General features: G+C 35.0%; 2 protein-coding genes across 4 annotated transcripts; both read right to left on the bottom strand.

Moving 5' to 3' along the window:
• Positions 1 to 146: 146 nt before the first annotated feature.
• On the bottom strand, positions 147 to 16468 carry LOC124642160 (putative uncharacterized protein DDB_G0291812). The gene is made up of 11 exons (XM_047180474.1): positions 15849 to 16468; positions 15004 to 15153; positions 12955 to 13323; positions 11294 to 12755; positions 10922 to 11075; positions 10054 to 10130; positions 8484 to 8567; positions 6898 to 7028; positions 6201 to 6296; positions 3725 to 3895; positions 147 to 2459 (listed from the first exon to the last, which is right to left on the bottom strand). Exons 1-11 carry the CDS (start codon positions 15945 to 15947, stop codon positions 2175 to 2177), a joined length of 3078 nt encoding a protein of 1025 aa, XP_047036430.1. The 5' UTR covers positions 15948 to 16468; the 3' UTR covers positions 147 to 2174.
• A 148-nt stretch (positions 16469 to 16616) lies between these two features.
• On the bottom strand, positions 16617 to 24332 carry LOC124642342 (trichohyalin-like). 3 transcript variants are annotated; one of them, XM_047180729.1, is made up of 10 exons: positions 24102 to 24148; positions 22595 to 22689; positions 21904 to 22161; positions 20693 to 20843; positions 20255 to 20438; positions 19882 to 20060; positions 19556 to 19732; positions 19034 to 19246; positions 16943 to 17052; positions 16617 to 16777 (listed from the first exon to the last, which is right to left on the bottom strand). In XM_047180729.1, the coding sequence occupies exons 3-10, from the start codon at positions 22014 to 22016 to the stop codon at positions 16696 to 16698; spliced, it is 1209 nt and encodes a 402-aa protein (XP_047036685.1). In that variant the 5' UTR covers positions 22017 to 22161; positions 22595 to 22689; positions 24102 to 24148; the 3' UTR covers positions 16617 to 16695. The 3 variants fall into 3 exon arrangements, with proteins under 3 accessions (XP_047036685.1, XP_047036684.1, XP_047036686.1); XM_047180728.1 differs by lacking the exon at positions 21904 to 22161 and having other exon boundaries at positions 24102 to 24332; XM_047180730.1 differs by lacking the exon at positions 24102 to 24148 and having other exon boundaries at positions 22595 to 22729.
• Positions 24333 to 25326: the final 994 nt, after the last annotated feature.

The raw sequence follows: 25326 nt of genomic DNA, 5'->3' as shown, positions 1-25326 counted from the left end.
GCCCATATGGCGAAGCACAAGCTTGAAAACTTCTTCCTTTCTATATAACAATTTTATCGATATTGTCGACATGTAAACAGCATCGATCTAAACTTAATATACATATAATATATATCATACATATAAAAGTAAATAATACAATAAGATTTGATTTAAGATATTTATTTTTGAAAAATCAACTTTTAAACAAAACAGTTTATTACCAAAATGCTTCAGCAATGATTTTGCTAAAGCAACGTAAATGTACTAAAAGTACTTATCAAAGTGCAAAAAAGAAACAAAAAAGAAAAAACATAATACATGCAAGAGATCAAAAAACTTAAACTTATTTTAAACGTGATTTATAAAATTTAAACAATCAACGATATGATGTAGAATTACATCAAACTAAACAGTTTTTTTTTTTATATCAACATCAACACTATAAAATATAAACGTTATAGAAACAGTAGCTTAATACTAAATACCTTTTTGGGCACATAAGTATAGTAACTTTTACTATTTTTAATCATAGTCAGCCTTTTGATTTTGTAGAGTGAAGTGTGAGTTGTAAAAGTATATCTTTTACGTCTACGTTCTTAAAACTAATACACTCGCGAGCAAAATAATGGAGTCACCTCCTTGCGCTATACAAATAAAACGATTGCCAATGATACAATATTTACAGTTAAATGTTTATGGTCTCGTTTGAAAGCCTATACTTTTAGCTTTAAATTAAGGGTAGAAACAAAAAAATCATTTGAGCTGATAATGGCGCTAGTAGAGGACTGGAAGGGAATACTGCGAGAAACAGTTAAAAACTCATCAGAAACCGTAAAAAGCAGTAATAAGGGCTAGAGAAGGAAATATAAAATACTGAAACAATAACCTATGCTTGATTTTGTTTGAAATGTTCAATTTTTCAGCTAAAAGCTCAATTTTATTTTTCGCCTGATTTTCGTTGCTGTCTTAAATAAAGATGATTAGCTCCTGAAATACGGAAATGATTTTTTTGTTTCTACCCTTAATTTAAAGCTAAAAGTATAGGCTTTCAAACGAGACCATAAACATTTAACTGTAAATATTGTATCATTGGCAATCGTTGTAATTGTATAGCGCAAGGAGGTGATTCCATTTTTTTTGCTCGCGAGTGTAGTTTGTTGTGTATATGTATGGCACATAATTTAGGAACTATAAAGTGTGAAAAATTAATATCTAAATTAACAAGTCTAGGATAAACAATGATATAGCTCGTCTAACGTGCGGTCCCAAAATTCTATCTTTTGTTTTAAGTGAAGATTTTTCAACACTTTTTTTTACGTTTAGTGGTTTTGGTAGATCTTTATTTAGTTTAATAAATAGCAGTCAATCATACAACAACGTACCAAACTAACGCACGTATGTTGTACAAATCGGGTTGTCCCACAATGACTATACTAAGAGATCTCATGACTATTTGTCTGTCTACAAGATTATACATACAAGACTGTAGAAGATTAGGCAACAAGTCTATGCTTGACAATAACACAATATTTTGTAAATATTTTTACTTATAACTAGCAAAGAAAAATATATATAAAAATATGTATTTTTGAAAAAAAAATCAGCACTTATATCTAAAGTTACCTTCTTTACGTTTTTTTTTTTTATTTTAGCCGTAAATCTTGTCTACCAGATTGTTATAACTATATAGCAACGAAAGTTTTCTTCTTTATATAAATGTATAAAAAAAATTCAGCACTTATAACTAAAGTTTCCTTTCAGTAGTTAGTCATAAATTTTAACAACCAGACTAATATGTATACTGTCCAAGTCTGGCTGTCCCACAATGGCGTTACTAGGGGATCGCATAACTAGTTGTCTATCTAGCAGCTGCAAGTTAGCACTGTTGGGCAGTAAGTCTATCCTTGACAATAATACGATATTAGTAAATATTTTCACTTATAACTAACAAAAAAAAAAACTGTAAATAAAAAAAACACATATTTTTTCAGCACTTATAACTAAAGTTTTATAACGTTTTTTTAGTCATAAATCTTAACCACCAGACTAATATGAATATTATCCCTATATCCGTAGGCCTGTTAGTAATTTCTGTGTCATTTTGTAAATATTTCTGTTTATAACTAACAAAGAAAATTGCATATGGTTTGTGACATTTTTTCAGCACTTATAACTAAAGTTTTATAACGTTTTTAGTCATAAATCTTAATAGCCAGATTAATATGTATATTATCCAAGTCTGGCTGTCCCACAATGGCGTTACTAGGGGATCGCATAACGAGTTGTCTGTCTAGCAGCTGTAAGTTAGCACTGTTGGGCAGTAAGTCGACTTTGGGCAGAGATACCCGCAGGCCTGTCGGTACGTCCATGTCGGCGTCTATCTCGGGAACATCGCCGAGCCAGGTGAAAGGTTCGCCGGTTAACTTGTTGTATACTGTGAGACTGGCCCTTTTTCGTGGGTCGTCCTCTGATAATGTCTGCGGGAGAAAATAATGGGGATAAGTATTAAGGGGGTAATATTTTGTTAATCGGTCGAGTCGGGATAGGTAAGTCACCCTTTATAACCGTTAGTAATCAGTCATCCTAGAGGTATACATAATCACTACTAGTGACCTGCTCCGGCTTCGCACGGGACAACAGTATTTCCCCACTATTACAGTCGTGGTCACATAATTAAAGACACTCCATAACTCGTAGTGAAATAAATAGTTATGGTACTGACATGAGCTTAACCACGGTATAAAATGTAATGTAATTATTATTAAAACAAACATTACATTGTGTTCTTTAAATTAAGGACAAAAAATATTTACTTTCTTTAATAACTCATCTCTCCATGTGTGGCTTCCCTGGCAATTAAACGTCTTTTTCTTTTCTCTTTGGATTGTATTGATTCACTGTTATCTTTCAGTTGCATTCATTGTATAATTTTATCAGCTTACTATTTTTATGTTTATTGTTGTGAGAATATTTGTGAAAATTTTCCTTTGAAAAGAGTGTCTAGGGAGTTTCTTGCCGGCTCTTGGAGACCAACTTTTTGGAGCCGTGCAATTAATTAATTTGACGTTTCATAGGAGCCTGCAAAGGCCTATTTGAAATAACAACAATTTGATTTTGATTTTTTTGAAAATACTTTAGATTTAACGCTCTATGGGAATTGAACACTAACTTTTGTAGCGGATACTTTACTGGTCAGCAAATTAAAGACAGTAAAAGCCGAGTTAAGAAAAAAAAAGAAAGACAGAAGTAGTCGCCATATTTTTTTTTAAAGTGAGTAAAATATTTACGAGAACACAAATTAGGTAATAATTTAGGTTCCCTTCATTAAAATTTTTCGTTTTAGTCCAATCAATACGACTAAAACAAAAATTCTGGTAAGTAAAATGTTTTAGGCTTTTTTTAATAAAGTTTTGTCATGTGGATTCATTCGATTCATTCATACCACTTGAATTGTAATAAGGACATGTTAATTTTATTATTAAAGATGCCTTGTTAATGACATTAAAAAGTCAAGTGTCTTTAAATAGTTGTCCACGACTGTAGATGTATGTCATACATATAAACCTTCCTCTTTAATCACTAAAATCGATTAAATTATAAAATAGTATCTATTAAAAAAAATAGCATGAAATCGGTTGCGTAGTTTTGAAGATTTAAGCGTACAAAGGGACGGTGGGAAAGAAAAGGCAACTTTTCTTTACAATTTTTTTTTTATACTATAGGTATGTAGCAATGTACTCACCGACAGCGCCGCCATGAAGCACTCGGGCTGCTGGTAGCGGGCGCTCAGCACGTACAGCGCGGCGCCGCCCGCCAGCACGCGGTGCGACCACGCGCGCCCGCGCAGCCCGCCCAGCGAGTACGTCGCCAGCCACTCCTTGCCAGAACATTCGATTATTTCTGATGCATGTTCCTGGAAAATAGGAAAGAAATTAGAAAAAAATGCTGTTTAAACTGCTACTTCTAACTACTGTTAATTAGAAAGACTATTGTTATAAAATGGTTTTTTTTTTAAACTTAAAGCGTAGGGTTTATTTAGGTCCAGCGGAGCTCAGTAGGGCCAAGGCCTACCAGGGCTGCGGGATTGTTCGCGTGAGTTACCGCGGCGCTGGTACATAAAAAGCCTATAACGGAACACGACGGTTTTTAGTCAGTAAGAGTCTGACACTCCCTCACCGCTGCTAACCCACAGCGGGAGGGGTCATTTGATGATTTTTGACGTCGTTAAAAATAAAGGTTTTTTGGGTGTACTAACACGAATTCCAAAGGCTTCTAATTCCGATACGAAGTCCTTGAAGCAACGTTGTTTCTTCTTAGGACACAAGAAAATCAAGTGGAAAAAGCGACTTAGGGTAAAGGCGGGATAGATGCCGCAGTGGGATAGATGCCCCATTTTTAAAAAACCTAACTTCCCATGCTCGCGATTAAGAAACAACCGTTTAACTAGAAGCCACAAGCACCCCGCACCTAAGTTAGCCACCCGCCGTCGAGGGGTGAGGTCCCGTTTCGGTCGTGTGTGAATTCATCTCCACGGCGAACTTAAAGCGAGCGTAAAATTTTTAAAGGTGAGTATTTGCTGTTGTATAACTTTATAAGTAGATATTAATTCCGTCATTTTTTTTATTACGTATGTATATTGTTTCATGAAGTATACATTTTGATGTAAATAGTTGCTCTATTGCATTTATTTATTTAAAAAAATACTATGGCATATTTCCCTGTCAAAAAGGATAGTTGCCCTGATTTTTTACGGTATAGGTGCCCCTAGGGGCATCTATCCCTCAATACACCACGTATACCCTGAATGTATTATAAGTGCTTTGAATATATATTTTTAATATATTGTTGTGTTTTTTTTTTATATATTTTTCATGTGTTTATGTATAGGTATTTACACTTTTTATTGATAACGAATGATTTACAGTTCAACAGTGAAGATGAAGACAATTCACCTAAGAATGAAGTTAAGGGAAAGAAAACTAAAGATTTGCCGGTAAAGAAGACTAAAAGAGATGGACAGGATGAGCCTAAAGATACAAATAAAAATAACTGCATAGAATGCTTTGAAAACTATGAACAAACGAAGTCTAAATCCGACTGGATTCAATGTGTAATGTGTCAGTACTGGTTACATGAAACCTGTACACTTTTCAGAAATTTTCTCGAGATGTGGAAAAATAGTCCGGTTAAATATTATGATGCACAATATACTTAATATTGTGTTATTTTAGTTTTTTAAGAAAGAATGATTTTTATGATTTTGCATGTTGAAATTTAATAATTTATAATAAGGGTTTAAAATTTAAAATACATTATTTTTGTTGAACAAAACCTTTTAGAATTTTATTGTGTTAATCTGATAATGAATATAAAAAGATTATGATTTAATTTATTTGAAATGAAAATACTTTTCATTTCAAATAAATTAAAGTCAAAAAATATATAAATATTATTAATATAATATACTTTTACAGTATGAAGGGCATCTATCCCGCACCGTGGGCATCTATCCTTGCTTGTATTTTCAAGGTGGGGCAACTATCCATAGGGGTAGGCATCTATCCCCAAAAATTGAGTTCTACAAAAAGCTAAAATCTGCAAAACGTGTAGTACATAGGTCCAAAAAGACAAATCACAAATAAAGATAAAGGATTAAACTAGTTACATTCATAGGTGTTTTTAATGTAGAACCAATATTTATTAAATTAGAAGCATATTTCAAAAAGTGGGGCATCTATCCCGCCTTTACCCTATATGTACAGCCCGAAAAAACACGCAATAACTGTGATGAAAATTCCAATATTGAAGGCGATATTACTTACAATCCATTTTTACCAGTATTTTAGACTTAGTGGAGGTTAAATTGTACCCAACCTATGTATGTTTGTTGTTAGAAATACGTATTTAGTTTATACTAAATTGCCCTATCAAGGTGATCTATGTAGTTATAAGCAACCATATAGGTACTATATTTTATAAAGTCCACCAACAAGGTGGACAAACGACCTTATGTCGGTCGCCGTCGGCGCTGGATGCAGGTCGCCTCCAACAGGTATCTGTGCAGATCTAAGGGGGAGGCCTATGTTCAGCAGTGGACGTCCGCCGGCTGAGATGATGACGATATACTGTGTACTGTGTGTAATGAATAGAGTGAGTAAAGAGTTGATCAATCTAAGAGGTCAATGAAGCGTTATTTGGTTCTCGTAGACCTAACTTACCTTTCTAATATGATACTCGAAAAGCATCTTGGGTCCAGCCCAATTGCATAGGATGCACTGCATCCTGATATCCATTCCCATGCGCTCCATGTAGTCCTGAAACATTTTGAACATCTTCATATAGTTAATTTTATTTATTTATAGTCCCAATAACATATAAACTACTTTTAATCAGGAAGCGTGGCGTGCACTTGGAGAGGCCTATGTCCAGCAGTGGACTGCGATAGGCTGATGATGATGTTGAATCAGGAAGCAGGTGACTCCAATGGATAGAATTTAATCTTCTGTTACTGTTACATCCTTTTTTTTCTTTTTTTTTTATCGTCCCTCTGCTGGGCTGCGGCCTCCTCTCACACGGAGAAGGATTGAGCATTAATCACCACGCTTGCTCAATGCGGGTTGGTGATTTCAGACTATATAGTCCAGGTTAATCTTCACTAATACCTATAGTAAAGAGAAAATGTGTCTTGATTGTTTGCAACATAGATTCTCCGGAACTACTGAACTGATTTGAAAAATTATTTCACTATTGGGAAGCTTCACTCTCTGCGCTCAGCATGGGCTATGTGTTATCCGGGGACGTGAAGAAATTCCTCCGGGACACAGGCAAAGGCCAAAGCTTCCTCTGAGCCTTTTTGTTGGTTGGCTTCTAGCAAAGCTAGTATTTATATAATAAAGACTTTTAAAGTAAAATTACCCCATCTTGACTGATAAGTTCCAGTGCATCTTCCACCATCTCCGGGATGGTGACATTGGCTCCTAACTCCTGTTCCTGAGATGCTATAGTTTCCACCGAAGAACGTCCAAAATCTTCCGATGAGTTTCGCCCTGTAATATTTAAAATTGCTATTTACACATTACAATTACATTTTATTATATTTGAAGTTTTTTGTATAAAGCTGCCTACATCTGTCAATTGGTGATCAAATGAAATAAGAGAAAGGTGAAACTGCTTAATTTTATTATATTTCCAAAACATCAATACTAGCAAATTCAGTGCCGGTTTTAACTATACCAGCGCCCTGGGCGAGATTACTACGGCGCCCTCGAAATTTTTTTTTATAGTTAACAAGTGAAAGCAAACATTACGTATAATGTAGCCCAATCGTACATAAGTTATTGCTGGTTGGTGAATGCAAAAACACGGGAACATGGCTTCTGATTGTGCGAGCGAAGCGAGCGCGAAATTTTTTGTTATATTTTAGAACTCAAAACAAAAACTACTTAAAATGTAGCCCAAACATAACTCTTTGTTGGTGTAGGCGCCTATGTATTAAAATTTTGGGACTTAAAGTAGTACCGTAAATAAGAAAATTCATATGGAAACTAGAAGTTACTTTCTTATTAATAAAATAACTTAAAAATGACGCTACCTTTTTGCTAGGGTAGACTAAAAAATTGTTGAAAAATAAAAACAACTGTAAAGTGAAGCAAGCCCGAAAATTTTTGAGTATTGGGACATTAAAAGTAGCTTTATGTGATAAAAAATTGCAGTCTACAGTAAAGAAACCGCGAGCGAAGCGAGCGCGACAATTTTTGAGTTTTGGGACGTAAAAGTGGTGTTTGTTCGAGAATTTCTCAAATTTAACGCGGAATTAAACACAAATTCGCATCGGCGCCACTGAGCTCGCGGCGCCCGGGTTATTCGCACACCCTGCACCATAGGTTAAGACGGCCCTGATGCTATCCATACATTTGGATACAGTTCTTGTAAGTTGCGATCTTTGATGAAATTTAAAACAAAAATAGGAGTAACATTCTGATCAAGGAATGGTTGGCCTTATATTCCGGCGCCCTGGGCCGTCGCCCAACCGCGCCCTACCCTAAAACCGGTACTGAGCGAATTTATGTAAAGAAAACGAAAGACACAATTACACACCAATCGTTGTAATTTTAGGATTTTATTCCCAAAGCCCACATTTTAATTTATGTCCACAATTTCATTATAATCGATACCCAACATATTTATTTATTCCCAAATCAACATAAACACAAGCTGACCAATCTATAAATTAAGACTAGCTTTTGCCCGCGACTTCGTTTGCGTGGAATAGCGACTTCCAGCAGATTTTTGGTTTGAACAATAGATGGCGCTATATGTCCGGAATAAGTTTTATTTTTTATATTTTTGTAATAAAAACTATCCTATGTCCTTTCTTAAGTTCCAAACTATGTCTGTACCAAATTTCACACAAATCGGTTCAGTAGTTTAGACGTCAAGAAAAGACAGACAGACAGACAGAGTTACTTTCACATTTATAATATTAGTTTGGATATTCTTACCCTGCAAATTCCCGAAGTCTCCGAAGAAATCGCGTGGCGAAGCTTCCTCGGTCATATAGTACTGTTGATTGTCACGCGGAACTACTGAAAAAGTTACATTTATATTATAGCGTATGGGACTTGGTAGATTAGGTACAATGTTGTAATGTAGTTGGGTGAATGTGTTGAAGAAAATATTTAATTAAAGACATGTAGGTACAGCCCTATATGGCGAACAAAGTTATACTTGATGGGTTAGGTACAATGTTTAAATGTAGTTAGTGAAAGTGTTAAAGAAATTATTTAATTAAAGGCTGTTTATAGCCCCTTCTAAATAGTGAAAGTAGTAGTCCAAATTGCAAAAAAGGTTTTTTATTAGGTAAGTTTAGAAGAAACTCCAAGTCGACAAATGGACATTTATCAGTAAAACATACCTACAAAATAATAGTTAGGTAATTTTGAGGGTACAGGTTAAAAGATAAAAGAATAATGTCCAATGAGGAAATGGATCACTGAAGAATGGTGAAGAAAATGACCAAAAATCAAAGTACTAGTCAAACAAGTCGCAATGTAACTATTGTAAGTTATATATCGGGTGTGTCATCATATTAAATCATATCGCATATACTTTATGATATTCTATGGCGAATTGTAAAAAAATAACCTAATCCATTCAGTGGTTTAACCACAGGAGTCATTTTTCGTTTTTATAATTTACAACATCATGTGTAAAGCAGAGATAAAGTTAGGAGTATTGTATGTTTTGATCAGTTGACAGCTGTCAGTTTTCAAGGGAGAATTTCAGTTGTTTGTAATGACTGACTTTTATATGGTGTTCTATTTTTTGCACATTTTTATTCCATTTACTTTGTTTGAAAAAATCATTTTTTTTATTTTTAGGTATTTTTCTTTTATCTTTGTGTTAATCGACATATATTAACCAGTATATTAACGCATTTAATTTAATGTGATTATGAACGACACACCCGATATAAGTACCTACATACTTGTTTAAGTGTATTTTGGACACCAATGACTAAGCAGGTAAAGGTGAAGGAACACATCTTGAGGAATCCTTCACCAAGCGTGGAGATTAGAGCATTTATGCTGAGCGCTGTCCCTTTCTCACAGTGACGCAACTGCAGCGTATTTATGTTTATATGTTTGTTTTGTCGTTAGTTCTATTTCTTTTGAGTAGTTTGTGTTAAATAAATGGTTTTTCTTTCTTTCTATTAAAGTTCAATCCTCTATAGATGGGACAGAGGCCTGTGTACAGGAGTGGTACACAAAAGAAAATGATGATGTATAAAGAATGGTGTTTGTGTTAGTAAGAAATGTGGGTAAACTCACAAGCGTCGTTATATAGGTGCATCGGGTTCGAGGACTGCGCCTGGCTGTAAGCAACATGCAAGCTGTGGATCTAGCTCAAGTAAAACGTAACGTAAATGCGATTGTGACCACTAAAGGAAGCTGCAATGAGATTTTATACGGACGAGACGGGAATTTCGGAAATATCGTTTCATACAAAATGTAGGTATATGAAAGCGCATATGTCATCGAGAAACAGACGGGACGGGAACGTGGCACTAACTGGCAATTGTATCCCGGTCCGGTTCAAGCCCCACATGAGATATTGTTTCGTCATGTATGGTTTTAGAGATCTGTTTGCTAGAAAAAAAGAAGCGGCTATAGTATAATGATTAATGCGCCTGGTAATCGAAAGGTCGTTAGTTCTGTTTTTTTTTTTTTTTTTTTTTTTTTTTGTATAGAATAACAATTATTTCACTGGAAGTTACACTGAGTAAAATAGGTATTTTAACCGAGTACGGTAAGTAGTGAAAATACGGGAAACAGCTAGTGCCATTTGGGCACTGCAGACTACATTTACTAATTACAAGATTAGAATGACCAAAAAGCAGATAAATGATTTGTAGCATTGTGTGAACGCATTCACGTTACGTTTCCACTTAGTGTTAGGCCCACTGTAAGCTTTACAAACCAGCATCGTCTCATGCCAGCCTGGTAGAAAGCAGTGCAGTTTGATATAACAGCCATAGTTTAATGAAAAAGTGCATGATATAAAAACATGGATAAAAATAATGGGTTTGTTTTCTTTCTCTATTTAGTTGATATGATGAAACTATGATCATTTTCCAAGAAATGATGATACCATTTACATCATATTTCAGAAGCGCAAAAAAAAAATAAAGCATTATTCTGAAACAAGAAGCAAACAATTGAGGAACATTAATTAAAAATGCAAGAGAATTGAAGAAGTCCCCCAAAATATTATTATAATATGTTTTTAAAGTAGACATTTTTGTTTCATAAAAAAAAAAAATATTTGGAGAAAAATTTAGAAATTAAGAAAACCTTATTTAGATAGAAATTCATAAGAAAAAAACCTGTGCAATGAAAATGAAAAAAATTTCAGAAAACTCAATATTTCGAATACTCACGCGGTAGTTATAATAGGGGTGGAGTATACTGTTGTAGTTTTGCTCGGAGTATAGATCTGCAATAGCGGCGCTGTAGCCGTCTTTATATTGTAAAACTTCTCTAAAGTACTGCTGCCCTGGTACGATGTTGGCTCCGGGATGTATGTGTTTTGTACTGTAAATGAGCAAAAAACTGATTAAATAATGCAAAAAAACTTAATAAAATATAGAAAATATTTGTACAAAAGGATGAGTTAGTTAATCTAGTCTAGAGTATTTACTTTTTAAGTCACATCTCCCTTGAAACTTCAAAAGAAAGCAACTTTTTTTTTTCGTTCTTTTGAGACTTACTTCCCAACTACATGCATTGAGAAAGTCGAAATAAAAACTTACCAGTCTCGGGCTCAGGCACTTCAACATGTACATACAACGGCTGCGAAACATCTCTAGAATAAACATTATTGAATTTGGTGAAAGCTTCATCAATCTTCGGTAAACGGCCTTCATTTTCACCACTTTTGACCATCTCCTTCTTTCGAGAAGACCTCATTTTTCTACGCCGGATCTTCTTATGACAATACTCCGAATATTCATCAGATTCATCCTTGTAACCATTTGAAATGTCAGTTTCTTCAGAACTATTACTCTTACTGGAATTAGAGCTGGAACTATTACTGGAATTGGAATTATTCTCTGGTGTGTTGACTATCGAGTTATTCGGTGTTCTGTAATTTATACTCGGTGTCATTTGGGCCATGTTCGAAGTTCCGTTACACATACTGTGTACTATTTCTGATGTGTTACTCGATCTGAAGCTGTAATTTGGGGCTGTTGTGAAGCTTGACGGTCTGTTATTTAAATTTTGAGACTCTGATGCGAGATTTGATGGCTTGTATGTGTTATTTGATGATGGATAAGCTTTACTGTATGTCATTTGAGGTTTGGTTGTAACAGACCAGTTATTTGCTTCTGTTCTCAGTAATGAGCTACTTGTATTGTAAGTTTGTCTGTCATTGTGAGTCTCTGTTACTTTCTTATTTGATGATGGATAAGCTGTATTGTATGTGATATGAGGTTTGGTTGTAACAGTGTATGACCTGTCAGCCGCTTCTGTTCTCATTAATGAGCTTGTATTGTAAGATTGTTTGTCATTGCGAGTCTCTGCTTCGAGATTTGACTGCCTGTAGTAAATGTTTGGAGTCGATTCTCTCATATTTGATGACGGGTAAGGTGAACTGCATGTGAATTGAGGTGTGGTTGAAACAGTATATGACCAGTCACTTGGTTCTGTTCTCAGTAATGAGTTTATATTGCAAGATTGTTTGTTATTGTGAGTCTCTGCTTCCAGATTTGACTGCCTGTAACTTAAATTTGAAGTTGATTCTCTCATATTTGATGATGGATAGTCTGAATTGTATGTCAATTGAGGTTTAGTTGTAACAGTATATGACCGGTCAGTAGCTTCTGTTCTCAGTAATGAGCTTGTATTGTAAGATTGTTTGTCATTGTGAGTCTCTGCTTCAAAATTTGACTGCCTGTAATTTATGTTTGGAGTTGATTCTCTCATATTTGATGACCGGTAAGTGGAACTGTGTGTAAATTGAGGTGTGGTTGTAACAGTATATGACCAGTCACTTGGTTCTGTCCTCAGTAATGAGCTGTTTGTATTGTACGTTTTTCTGTCATTGCTGTACTTGCGTTGTGGCATAGGTTTTTGTATGATAGCTCTAAGTTTGGTAATGGTGCCATCTGGCCTTCTGATAGCTACACTGGGTACTTTGACCTCTTCAGTGTGGAGAGGGTAGATGCCACTTATTCTACGCTGTACACCGCTACGTGGTGGTGGGGATGTGTGCTGTAATGTGAAAATAAATAATATCTTGTAAAACATGATAAGACTCGGTTGCATAGCAAGGGCGATAAAGGGAAACTTCAAAGTATTATTTAAGTAAAATATTTATGAAAATTGAGCATTCTTCAAGAGTATATAAATCTGACTCGTATTTGTGGGAGAAAATAATCTAAAAATAAATAAATTACAAAGTGATACGTACCACATTTTTTGTTAATGGAACATGCGGGTTCTTCCAACCATCGCTCTTTTTAGGATATCCACGAACCTCATTAGTTTTCTCCACATCAACCGTGTTGTACACCTCACTCCCATCTTCAGTATCGGAACCATTTAATAGATTATATAGAGTGTTATTAAGTAAATAACTCGGTTTCTTCACTCTGTTGCAGCTGCGTAGAACTCGGTCACTGCGGTTGAGATTATATCTGCTTGTTGAGATGTTCTCGGGGTATTTCTTAGGGGAATGCCTTTCAGGACTGTATCGTATGATCACATGACGTCTGTGTGTTGGTGTTGTTGTTATCGGAGGAGATAAACTGTTGCCTGTAGACGAGATCTCTGTGCTCTGCTGAAAGGTTATCATAAATCACTATACTTCAAACTACTTTTGATCTCCAACAAATTGTATACCTAATGTCAAAAGTTTTGTGAGAAAATATTTATGAAAATCAATGTTTAAGAAACAGTTTATGACTTATTCAATTGATTTAAATATCCAAATTCCACTTGCTAGGAGATTTACTTAAAAATGGGTCTTACATACTATCCACTTGTCTAGGAGCTGTCCATTAATCATGTGAGGCTCGAAAAGGGAAGGGGTAAAAAAAAACGAAATATCAATTTTTTATTTTTATGTATGTCAAAGACAAACTGCAACCTTTCTGTCTACCTCTGAACGTTTATAATATAATAAAATTAGATGATACCAGTATTTACAGGGACCCACCCACCACCAGCTTTACAGGGAATGCAAAGTGCTAACAGTACGCCAGCTATTTATTTTGAATGTAGTACTACTCCAGCATGTAGAACTTGGTTTCAAGCCTGTACCTTCTGGCAAAAGAAGAAAGGATTTAGTTTGCACTAACTCTCGGACTAAACATGCTTTCACTAACAGGTTTTATTTATTTCTAGGGCCCTATTTGTATAACAAACTTAACAGATTGCTAAATGTTTATAGTGTTAATTTAAATAAGTGTAATATAGTACTAACAGAATATTTACAGTCCCTCAATTACTCAGACACGGAAAAATTGCTAGAAGTGTTAAAATAAATTGCTGATCTTAGTAAATTATGTATAATTAGAATGTTATAATTAAGGAAACTTTGCCCCTGCTTAGTCTAATAATTAAATAATTATGTAATATGTTTATGTTGTTAAAATTATATCCGACAATACTTCTGAGCCTTGATGGCCTGAAACACAGGTTTAAATAAACCTAGTTCGGGTGGTCCCTATGTTTAGAATTAGAACTGTTTTTATTTTATTATTGCCTGTATGTAGATATTAGCCTAGATTAACTTACTTTATCCGAATGTTATTATTAAGACAGTTTGTTTTACCTCAACATCTGAGACATTTAAATTACAAATTCATGTGATCTATGTTTTATTAAATAAATTTTTATTTTATTATTTTTTATTTTATTTATTTTATTAAAAAAAAATAGGTTCTTTGCAGGTACGAAAAAATACACGTAATATTGGGGAGAGGGGGAGGGGTAGCCTTAAACCTCACTACGTATCACCAAGGGGGAGGGCTGTCAAAAATGCCAAAAAAAACATATTGGAACCCCCTATATCTGAATCTGGATAATAATTGTTCAAGTGCGGAAAATTTATAAGCTATGTAAGAAAAATATTGACATGTTGTTAAAAAAATATCAAAGGCAATTTTTTTTTCCAAAACCTTCAAATATCTTTGTCCCTAAGACCACTGACTGACCCATTGCAGAGAAAATTACCTTTTTTTTATATACCGTTTAGTTTTAGAACTTAAGACTTGTAGGCTGTCATTTGACCACAAAATTGTCTATTACTATAATACTCTTTCCTAAGATACAAACAGATTTTCTGCTAATTTAGGGAAGAGAATTCTAAAACCCATCTTATATGTGTGTATGTTCCATTATTTATACCATCTCATAAGATAACTGGGTTTACCATGTACTCATTTTTATTGAATAAATTTAAAAAAAATTGCTGTAAGTCTTCCATATTCATACATAAATAAACATATATGTATACCTGTACATTTGACTTCTTGCGGCTCTTATTAGTCTTCTTGCGGGCCTGTGAGAGCTGTTGGCGTTCCTGACGCACTTGCCTCACTAACTCTTCCACAGCCTGCTGCGTACCATACTTCTTCGCGTTGATCAGTTTGATCAGCCATACTCTCTGGAATATTTTGTATTAAATTTTTAAGCAAGCAAATAAGTAAGTCTTTATATTTATTTGTTTAATATTGGCACACCAACAGCATCACAAACAATGAAATATATAAAAAATCATAAGTTATAAGATTTTGGTTTGCTATGCCTCTTGTAGGTGTACAGATCAAGAATAATTTAAAAATAAACAAGACCATTATATCATTTATGTTATCGGACACTGTCAGTTTGTTTCAAAATAAAAAAATTGTTATTTTGTTTGGATTTCACCTTGTGGCATAACCATGGTGAAAGGCAGGTGAAACCTTCAGAGATAGTTATTTCTTCAAGGTGGGAGAAATTGCAAGCCAAATCTAATTGGTAATCTCATACCCTCTTATTTATACGCATAGATTAAAGTGACACCAAGAAATAAGAAAGGAATATACCTATATAATAATTTACTTTAAAAATGTAATGCATACTTAAACATTCTAACTGGATGCAGAGTTTGATTTCTTGTTTGAAATATTTTTTCCTATCTTACTATCCAATCAAGATAAATTATTGATGACATAAAAGCCAAGGAAATTCTTGTAAATGTAAGCTAATTTATTAGTTAATACACTGAATTAAACTGATGAAAACAAATGAATAACTTTTGTAGTCGACACGTGCGCCAAGCCACATGTGTAATATAATAATATTGTCAAATTTACATACCTTTACGTTGGATGGCAGACTCATAGATTTCGCAACCTGTTGAAGATACCTGTACGAGCATATTTCCAGGTTTTTTGCCTCCTCTTCATTTCCTTCCATATTTTTTTTTCTAATTATTTCGTTCACACACTATCCTACCAGCAAGTTAAGAAACGATACAAATATTTTACTTTCACCGACATCAAGTAAATATGAACACCACAACACATTTTGTTGAGATACCGTCATTTTTCAATTAATTTAATTCATCGTCGAAATAAAAACTTCGTTTGGAACTTTTGTAAGTTTTAAATAGTTGATCAATTTGATTTTGTTTTCCGTCAGATCCGTAAACCGTTCCATTTTATCATTGATCCAAATTTCAATTTTGTAAACACAAAATTTTCATAAATATGTACAACATGATTTGATTTTATAACTTACCACATAACGTATAATATTAAAACTATGGCTCTTCAAATAGTGTCTTGTAAAAAGATAAACAAATAAAAAATGTTTTAAATAATTATTGCTATTTTGCTGCGTATAACGCGAAAGACAAAAGCTACTACCAAATACACATGATGAAAATGAAAACCTACCACCAACCTGTAGACGAAAAATTACTTTTCCGGTTCGTTTACAAAACTTCCCCGGGTTTTGATTCTACGAATGCTCTATAGAGGGCGTTATGAACATGTTTTCAATTAATAAAGTCAAGATGCCGGAACTAGTACGGTGCCATTACACTAAATAAATAAAACAATGATCATACATAAAACTTCAATGTCCAAGGAAAGTAATTTATTTAATGAATAATATGATAATTAAAATTCTTGCAACTACAGAAATGTACACGAACGATTTATTATCCTATCGATGGCAGATGAAGAGATTTCTTCTTGTCTTGTGTTTCCATTAATCTTCGAAATGGGTGGACTGGATTTGTGCTGGAAAATAAGTAGTCGCTTTTTATTTCTATGTACAAATTACAGTTCCTTCTCAGTGACTGACTGGTAAAAAAAATTACTCGTCTGTGCCGCCATAATGTGTTTATTGCACAATATTGTTATCGCAATATTGCGCAATTAAATTCACTGAATGGGATTAGGTACCTGGTTCTTGCCGAAGAACTTGCATATCTGTCAGCCATTACGTCTTTAAACATAGCTGCTTTCTTGGTGTAGGTTCTATCTTTATTTTCAATGTTAATTAACTCGGTTTCCTGAAAATATTTTGGGAATTAGTTTGTTAACCTGTTTACATGAAGTTGTAGGTACGAGGTTCTTGGCCTGGGGCAGAAGAATATTTGCCCATTTTGAAAGACTAAAATAGATTTACTAACAGGGCCGCGATTCTCCTAATTTTACTTAAGCGTCATACGATTCACGTTCGACTCGATTCGACTGAGATCCGATCCCGACTCGATTACGATTGAAGGGTATGTGGCATTCCGCTATTTTTTCTTTGAAATAAACGTTTTTTCTGTCATTCAATAATGAATCATTTTGTCTGCAAATGATTTACGATTGCAAAATGATTGTACAGCAAACTACCGTATGGACCAAAATCACCAAAATAGCAGACCAATCGCACACCAATCAAATGTCAATCGAATGCGATTGGTCTTTTATTAGTAGCAGAATGGTTAAAACTGCTATTGCGATTCGATTTCTACTCGATTTTGACATTATTAACTTAGGAGAATCGGGCCCCAGTTAGGTATTGTAACACTGGTTCCTTCTAACGGTTTCACCTATTTCTTGTGATAATAACCAGGCCCGCCGCTAGCTGTTTGTTCGCCCGCGTGCAAAACTGATTATGCCGCCCTACGACTACATACGTTTTGACAAAAAATATATAAGGGGGGGGGGAGCGGATCCAGGGGGTCCGGACCCCCCCCCCCCGCCAATTCATATCCATCTTACTTGTCCAACAGAAAAAAATATGTACATGCACCGCTCTGATTGCAGAAAACCCACCTACTTTTGGATAAATAACTATTGCAATACATAACATACATTACACATAACTTTTTATTTACTTGAAATGTTCAGAGTAACCTAAGCAGTCCTGGGTTAGCCCATAAGCAAACTAAGCAATTGCTTAGGGCATCAATGCAGTGCAATCATTACCCAAGTGTATTACCCCTATGTATTGAAAGATTGTGATTAACCTAAAGTAACGCACTTAAATATCTATAACAATGTTTAAAGTCAGTAAAATATGTTATTTGGTGGGTTTCCCGTTGAAAACTTATAAGGCACATGTTATATGTAAGGAAGCGCGAGCGGAGCGAGCGCGAAAATTTTTTAGTCAAGGGCACAAAACAAATAAAAACCACTGTAAATTAACAAAGCAAAGTCAAAAAGTAAGATATGCACAGAAGTGAAGTGCAAAAGCCGCGAGCGAAGCGAGCGCGATTTTTTCCTTAGAGTTTTCATGAAGTAAACATATATATAATAAACATATATATAAAAAGCCATAACGGACGTGCGCGAAAAATGTTTTTTCGGAATTGAATGCCTCAACAATTAAACAAAGACAAAATGCGACATCTGACATGGAGCCGCGAGCGCAGCGAGCGCGAATTTTTTTGGGGATGCAAAGGGTGAAACAGTCAAAATTGATAGGAGACGACCAAAGCTAGGGCGGCTTTTTCTGAAATTTTATTGGTTTAATTTTGCCGCCCCCTAAATAGCATTTTCCCCACGCTACGCCACTGGTTGATCTTAAATCGTTTTTAAGAATCTTTAATTTTGAAAATGTCCTTTCAACAGATGTACCTAACTGAAACCGGCAGTGTAAGTAATATTCTTACCGCTATTGCTGTGTTCGGAAATATTGAAATCAAATCATTAGTAAAAAGATATTGTATTTTTTAAATATTACGTGATAACTCGCTAGATTTGCCGCCCCCTAGGACGTGCCGCCCGCGTGCTGTGCACGCGCTGCACGCCCGCTTACGGCGGGCCTGATAATAACTTCCTAAATCTGGATAAAAACTGCCTGCACTTATCTACCATTTGCCCAACCAATAGCTGTTTAGCCTTTTTTTCGTGAAAAAGTAAAAATAGTCGCAGTCACGTTTCTTTACATTACCTGCAATAAGAAATTTTAGGAAGATTCTCGGTAGCTGTCAAACTATAAGATAAATTTTTCCACCTTCTGATCAAATTAAACGAATTGTAACCTAGTAAGCTCACCAAATGTTTCTCATTCTCCCTGATTTGCGAGCTCAGACTGTGCCTATACTCCATCTGTTTCCTCAACTCCTCGTTAGCGCTGTCTATCTTCCTCTGCAGTTCAGTCAGAGCGACTCTCTTCACGCGTTCCGTACGCTCGATCCTCTCTTGTTTCGCTTGTTGTAACTCCTGGTTTCTGGTTTGTATGTGCCGTTTGTATTCTTGGGCTGCTTTCTACATGTAAAAAAATATTGTGCATATTTTAAAATCTTGTACCTATGTTCCTGAGCCGTGCGTGGTGGCCTACTGGTTAAAGCAACTGTCATGTTAGAAGGCTTTAATTAAATGTCGGGCAGGTTCCGGTTCCAATGTAACATTTCTAAAGTTAAGTACATTTTCTATATTCATCTAAGATATCAATAAATGACTGACTGGAATCGGTAGTTATGTGGAAAATACCACCATCATCTGACATTTTATTTCTAAATCACGTTCATCATCACATACGCATTTTAATATATCTTCAATGGTTCTTAGCCTCACCTCTTTACACAATCGTTGTTCTTCCTCAATCTGACGCAAAAATTCATCTGTCTTGTTGTGTGCCTCTAGTTGCCACTCGTCAGCTATCTTATCTGACTCTTCTTCAAGAGCTGATGTCATTCTTTTCTTGCGGTTGTAGTTCTCTATGCAGATTTGCTTCTCAAGTTGTAGGTTTATCTGTAAAATATGTTATTTTTGAGCGGTACATTTGATATTCACAAAAAATACCAGAAGCAAATCTGACTTTAAAAAGAAATGTTGGTGTGAAGTATTTTGAATATAAACTAAGATATCTTAAATAATTTTAAAATACATAAAATTCTGACCATTTGTTGCCTATTCCTCTCTCTTTCTTTCCGTAGTTCTTCTAACGCTACTCGAATAGTCCCATTGTCTATCTCCCTGGCTTTCATCTTTTCATTTCTTATTCGCATCAGTTTCTGCTCGTGACCCTCAATGAAGTTCCTCCTATTCGTCTCTTGTTGTTCCTTCTTCTTTCTGATTGCTGAAACAAAATAAGTAGCACGTTTGTAGCCTTTCACGAAGCACATTTTAGACCTCCTCGAATAATTTTTCATATTGGCGTAGGGGTCATAAGCAGATTTTACACCTTTGGTCCGCGCAGTTTGAAATATTTTCTCTCTGTAGGTATGTTTTACTGTATTATTTGGTAAGATTACAATATAATAATTCATGAACCTTCATAATGATCCTGTTCCATTTTCTTCTTCATATTCTCAAACTTCCTATTTTCTTTCTCCCGCTCCTGTCGTATTAACTCCTGTCTCTTCTTGTTGGCACTCGCTATTTGTTCGTCGTAACATCTGCGTCTTTCCAATGTCTCTTTCTGTTTTCTTTGGGCTGCCAACCTTTCTAGATGTTCCTGAAAGTTTTATCATAAAAAAAATCGGTTTTTCATCGTTAGGCTGAAATAGCAAAGCCTTGGTAATCAATAATAATGTTCCCAGCCGAAGAGTTCCTAGTCTTACGAACTATTGAATATGAAAAAAAATGAGTCGGTATCAATAGCTCCTTGATCAAAGAAGGCAATAGGCTAATATGCTACTTTTTATCCAGATGCGCGATTTGATTCCCATTGTACATACCTATAGTCATATTTTGATATCACATCCTTACCTTTCTATTAAAGTCATCCATTAAAACCTGATACCACATCATTTCAATGTCCTGTTCTGATCGTTCGATAGCTTGCTTTTCTTCCATTTGCATTTTCTGAACCTCTTTCAGAAGTTTTTCATCTTCTTTAGTACTCCGCATGCCTCGAGCTCTGAAAACATGCATCAATAGATTCTAAGTTTTTACATTCTTTCGCTAATTATGTACCTTTTTTCAGGTCAGGCTTCTCATAACAGCACTCGATATAAAACAACACAACATCTCAACTATATTGAACAGGAACTCATTCAATCACTTAATCCCCAGAAATCAGACGTCAATCAAACAGAAGTTAGGTAACTTCCAGTGACATAACATTAGCCAACATTTAGCCAATGTAGAAACTACAGCTTAATCTAAGTTTGCTATCAAGATTACATAAAACGATTCCAACAAAGTTCCTTACAATAAATACGTTATTGTTGCGACTGGCACGGAGCCAAAGGCTTGTGTTTGCTCTGCTTAGCTAGTAATGGTAAATGGTATGCTTCGTGATTTACGTAATGAAACCAGTATTGCGGAGACGTGGTTTATTTGTTCCCTAGGTCTGAATGTTCTGGATTCTCGTAAAGTCTTTAATAATGTTAGTATCGTTGACAGCAACGAGGCTGGTAGACTAGTAAGATATGACTGTATTGCAGCTAATTTTAAATCATCAATACAAATTATATACATTATTTATTTAAGAAGTCGTGGTGGCCTAGTGGGCAAAGAACCAACCTCTCGAGCATGAGGGCGCGGGTTCGATTCCAGATCAGGCAAGTACCAATGCAACTTTTCTAAGTTTGTATGTACTTTCTAATTATATCTTAGACACCAATGACTGTGTTTCGGATGGCACGTTAAACTGTAGGTCCCGGCTGTCATTGAACATCCTTGGCAGTCGTTACGGGTAGTCAGAAGCCAGTAAGTCTGACAATAGTCTAACCAAGGGGTATCGGGTTGCCCGGGTAACGGGGTTGAGGAGGTCAGATAGGCAGTCGCTTCTTGTAAAGCACTGGTACTCAGCTGAATCCGGTTAGACTGGAAGCCGACCCCAACATAGTTGGGAAAAGGCTCGGAGGAGGAGGATTTATTTCTTTAAGAGAATTGTTATTATAGCTATGAAGTAGTGCTATAAAATTATTTGATTCGGTCTTACAGTCTTACTGAGTTTCTAAGTAAGTACTTACATTTTCTCCCTCTCTAAAGCCTTCTGACATTCTCGTATCTTCTCCTTTTCAATTTCTTCCAAATATCCTTTGTTTCTCTTCTCCTTCTCTTTGCAGTACCCACATTCTTCCATCTCCTGTTTGGTTGCTAATTCTTGTATGAAGGCTTCTTCTTCACGCTCGAGAAGAATCTTCAGTTTCTCCCTTCTATGTCATAGATTTATTTCTTCTTGATCTAACAACTCTTTGACTTTTTCTCCAGTTCGGTTTATTACCAGTCTGGAAATAGTAGCTTAGTTTAAGGATACTTTCTACCTATAGAAATATAATCAATGGCTTCCGATATGATTGGAGAGAGGTGAGGCGTTGGATTGTCATTTACGTACTCTCCGAGGTGCGGTTATATCACCACATACTTCTGGGCTCCAGGATCCTTTGTGGAAAATCTTAAAACCCACAAAGTGATTTCGACCCCAGAAATCGAACCCGGAACCCCGTGCACAGCAGTCGCGCTTTCCCACTAGGCATTTAATAAGACGAAGTACCAAGAATTTGCGATTGTCATGTCTCAAAACCATTAGCGAAAGTCGTATAACTCATTAATTCGAGTCTAGACTTGACAATGCCGAATCGTTTTTGCAAATTCAATGAACTCTTGAATTTTAGATCTATCGACTAATAGTACTAATCATGCAATATAGTTTATGCTTACTTTTGTAAATGTACTAGATCATATTCCACGACGTCTGATAACTTCTTCATGTCTTCCACATCGACTATCGCCTTCATTTCTTCTCTTTGACGTTCCTGAGGAATTGTAACATAATCATTATATTGGAGACATAAGATGTCCACTGCTGAACATAGGCCTCCCCATAGATAAACATGTTGTAAAATAAAGGTTTTGTAATTAACTCGGTGCTAGTAATGTAAACATGTCTTATGTCTATATATACCTACTGCTATACTCGTATTATAAAGAGGAATTTTTGTTTGTTTGTTTGTCTAGACTCCGAAAATTATTTCACTGTGGGGAAGCTACTTTATCCTCGGGCGACATCCTAACTAATATTATAAATATGAAAGTAACTCTGTCTGTCTGTCTTTCTGTCTGTCTGTCTTTTCTTCACGCCTAAACTAATGGACTGATTTGTTTGAAATTTGGTACAGACATAGTCTGGAACTTGAGAAAGGACATAGGATAGTTTTTATTACAAAGAAATACAAAAATAAAATTTATTCCGGACATATACCGCCATCTATTGGTCAAACCATAAATCTGCCGCAAGTCACTATTCCACGCGAACGAAGTCGCGGGCAAAAGCTAGTAGGCTATATTTAATCCGGGTACGAGAAGTAGTTTCCATGGGTAACTTGTGAAACTGCGGGAAATAGCTAGTGTAGTATAAAATCGATTCTTTCAAGGTATTATCGGGAAAACTTGAGGGATGTACGGTAATGATCAAATAATAATTTATTACGAGGTTTGAAGGTTACGTCGCGTAACAAGGTGTCTGGTTTCTTTACTAAGTGATAACCTGATACTGTATCTTCTTAAGACTTAGTTATATCAATCTTAAATTGTTTCAATCTTAATTTGAGAATGCGAAAAGGGAGAAGAGAGAATGCACCATTTACTTGTGTGTCATGTTTAATAATTAATTTCGTTCTGTGATTAAGTATAGGTATAATGAATATTATAATTAATGGATTTCTTAAATTCAAAATATACTCTCTGTTAACTGTTTTAAGTATAATTAATACTCATGAGTTAACGTCTAATTAATTTAAGGGATTCATCAATCTTCTTTATAATGTGTTCGGTTTATTACGGAGGTCAAAAATCGGTCATGTGCAAAGTCGATTTCACACAGGGTACTTTGCTTATATGCATGTAGCTATAAGTAGACTTAAAAATCCAGTTTAATCAAGTAACTATTTAAGTAGTTCGGAGTCTAGCTATATGAATTTTATTTTACACCAGATAATGTTTATTTATGCATAGTTTATAAAGCTTAAACAGACATCTTGATATAAATTAAATATATAAAAATTATGCACGTGCATAAGTGCGTATGCTTACAGCTTTCATCTAACAGTAGGTAAATAAAAGTAAACCATCCTTTTTTAAATTCAATCAAAGTTAATTAGTGAGCATACGTAGGTATAGTCTCTCCAGAAAAAAAACACTAGCAATTTACAAAAAGAAAAAAACTTACCTTCCAAAATTGAAAAGGATGTCCAAAGTACACGGGCTGTTTATTTTTAGGCTTCATAACGCCCACCATATCGCCTCAGATATAAATTATGTAATATTAGTGTAGATTTCACCTTGTAACCGAGACAGACTATATGAGTCGTGTCTATCGATCCAACTTGTTGCTTGGGTGACGAATAACGGCCCTGTGTTGTAATAAAGTAGAATAAGCGTTGTTAAGTTTATATTTCGAATGGATTTGAAATTGGAATCAAATTGTTTTGTGCCAATTAAAGTAAATTTTTTTAATGGAATGATCGCTGATAGACAGTTGATTTTTGCTCTGTTGATGAACTTTCAGTACTTTTTGGACGATCTTAATTATTTACTAAGGTTGCCACAGCTTGCGCATACACATCAAAATATAGAAAAATACGTATTTTTCTATAAACTGCAAATAAGCTTACATATTAGCCTACTACAGGACAACCTTCAAAATCGATATTCGCAGATATAATTAATTAAGACTGGTGACAAATAATACTATAGTATTATTTAAAAAAGTAAAAAAATCTTAAAAATTATATAATATCTGATGTTTAAATATGTGTAGGGTAACATAATTTTTTAAGATTAGATCGGGATATACCTCTAGAATATCATTTTTCATAACTTGAAATAAGTATCATCATTTGATCTCTTAAAAATGCTATTATTAATGAAAAAATCTGACAAAGGAATTTGCACAAAAGACCATAGAGTATACAAAAAATATGAACAGAGCACGTTGACCTTTCTCTGATCTCATTTATGACTGGCTTCATAATGTAACTGAAAATCCTTTCAGCCATTCTATTTAGCTATTACAAAGATTACAAAAATAACCCAATATCATATTGGATTATTATTAGATATTATTATGAAGCTAAACTGAAAGCTCTTCGAAGAATTTTTCGGGAAAGTAATGTTCTTTTATATGAGGATTTTTTTGCTAAATTAGGTTGAAAATCAACTTTTACTGATGTAGGCACGCCTGCGTGTCACTGTATTTCTCAGAAACGGCTGTCCTTATTGATTGGTATTTCGTTGGTAATTTTGCTTCACAATTGGATTCGATGAGTTGCTTGTGCACACAATTGTGCACATAACACAATGCTTGTTTATGTGAATTTTCAGTATTCGTTGTTCTAGGCCTGACGTTGTCCCCTATTTCTGAGCACTCTTTAAACCCACTCTGAGAACATGGT

This window comes from Helicoverpa zea, chromosome 24 (genome assembly GCF_022581195.2).
Source record: "Helicoverpa zea isolate HzStark_Cry1AcR chromosome 24, ilHelZeax1.1, whole genome shotgun sequence".
Taxonomy (NCBI): domain Eukaryota; kingdom Metazoa; phylum Arthropoda; class Insecta; order Lepidoptera; family Noctuidae; genus Helicoverpa; species Helicoverpa zea.
Note: the sequence above shows the minus strand (reverse complement) of the source record. Positions and strands in the feature narration are given on the sequence as shown.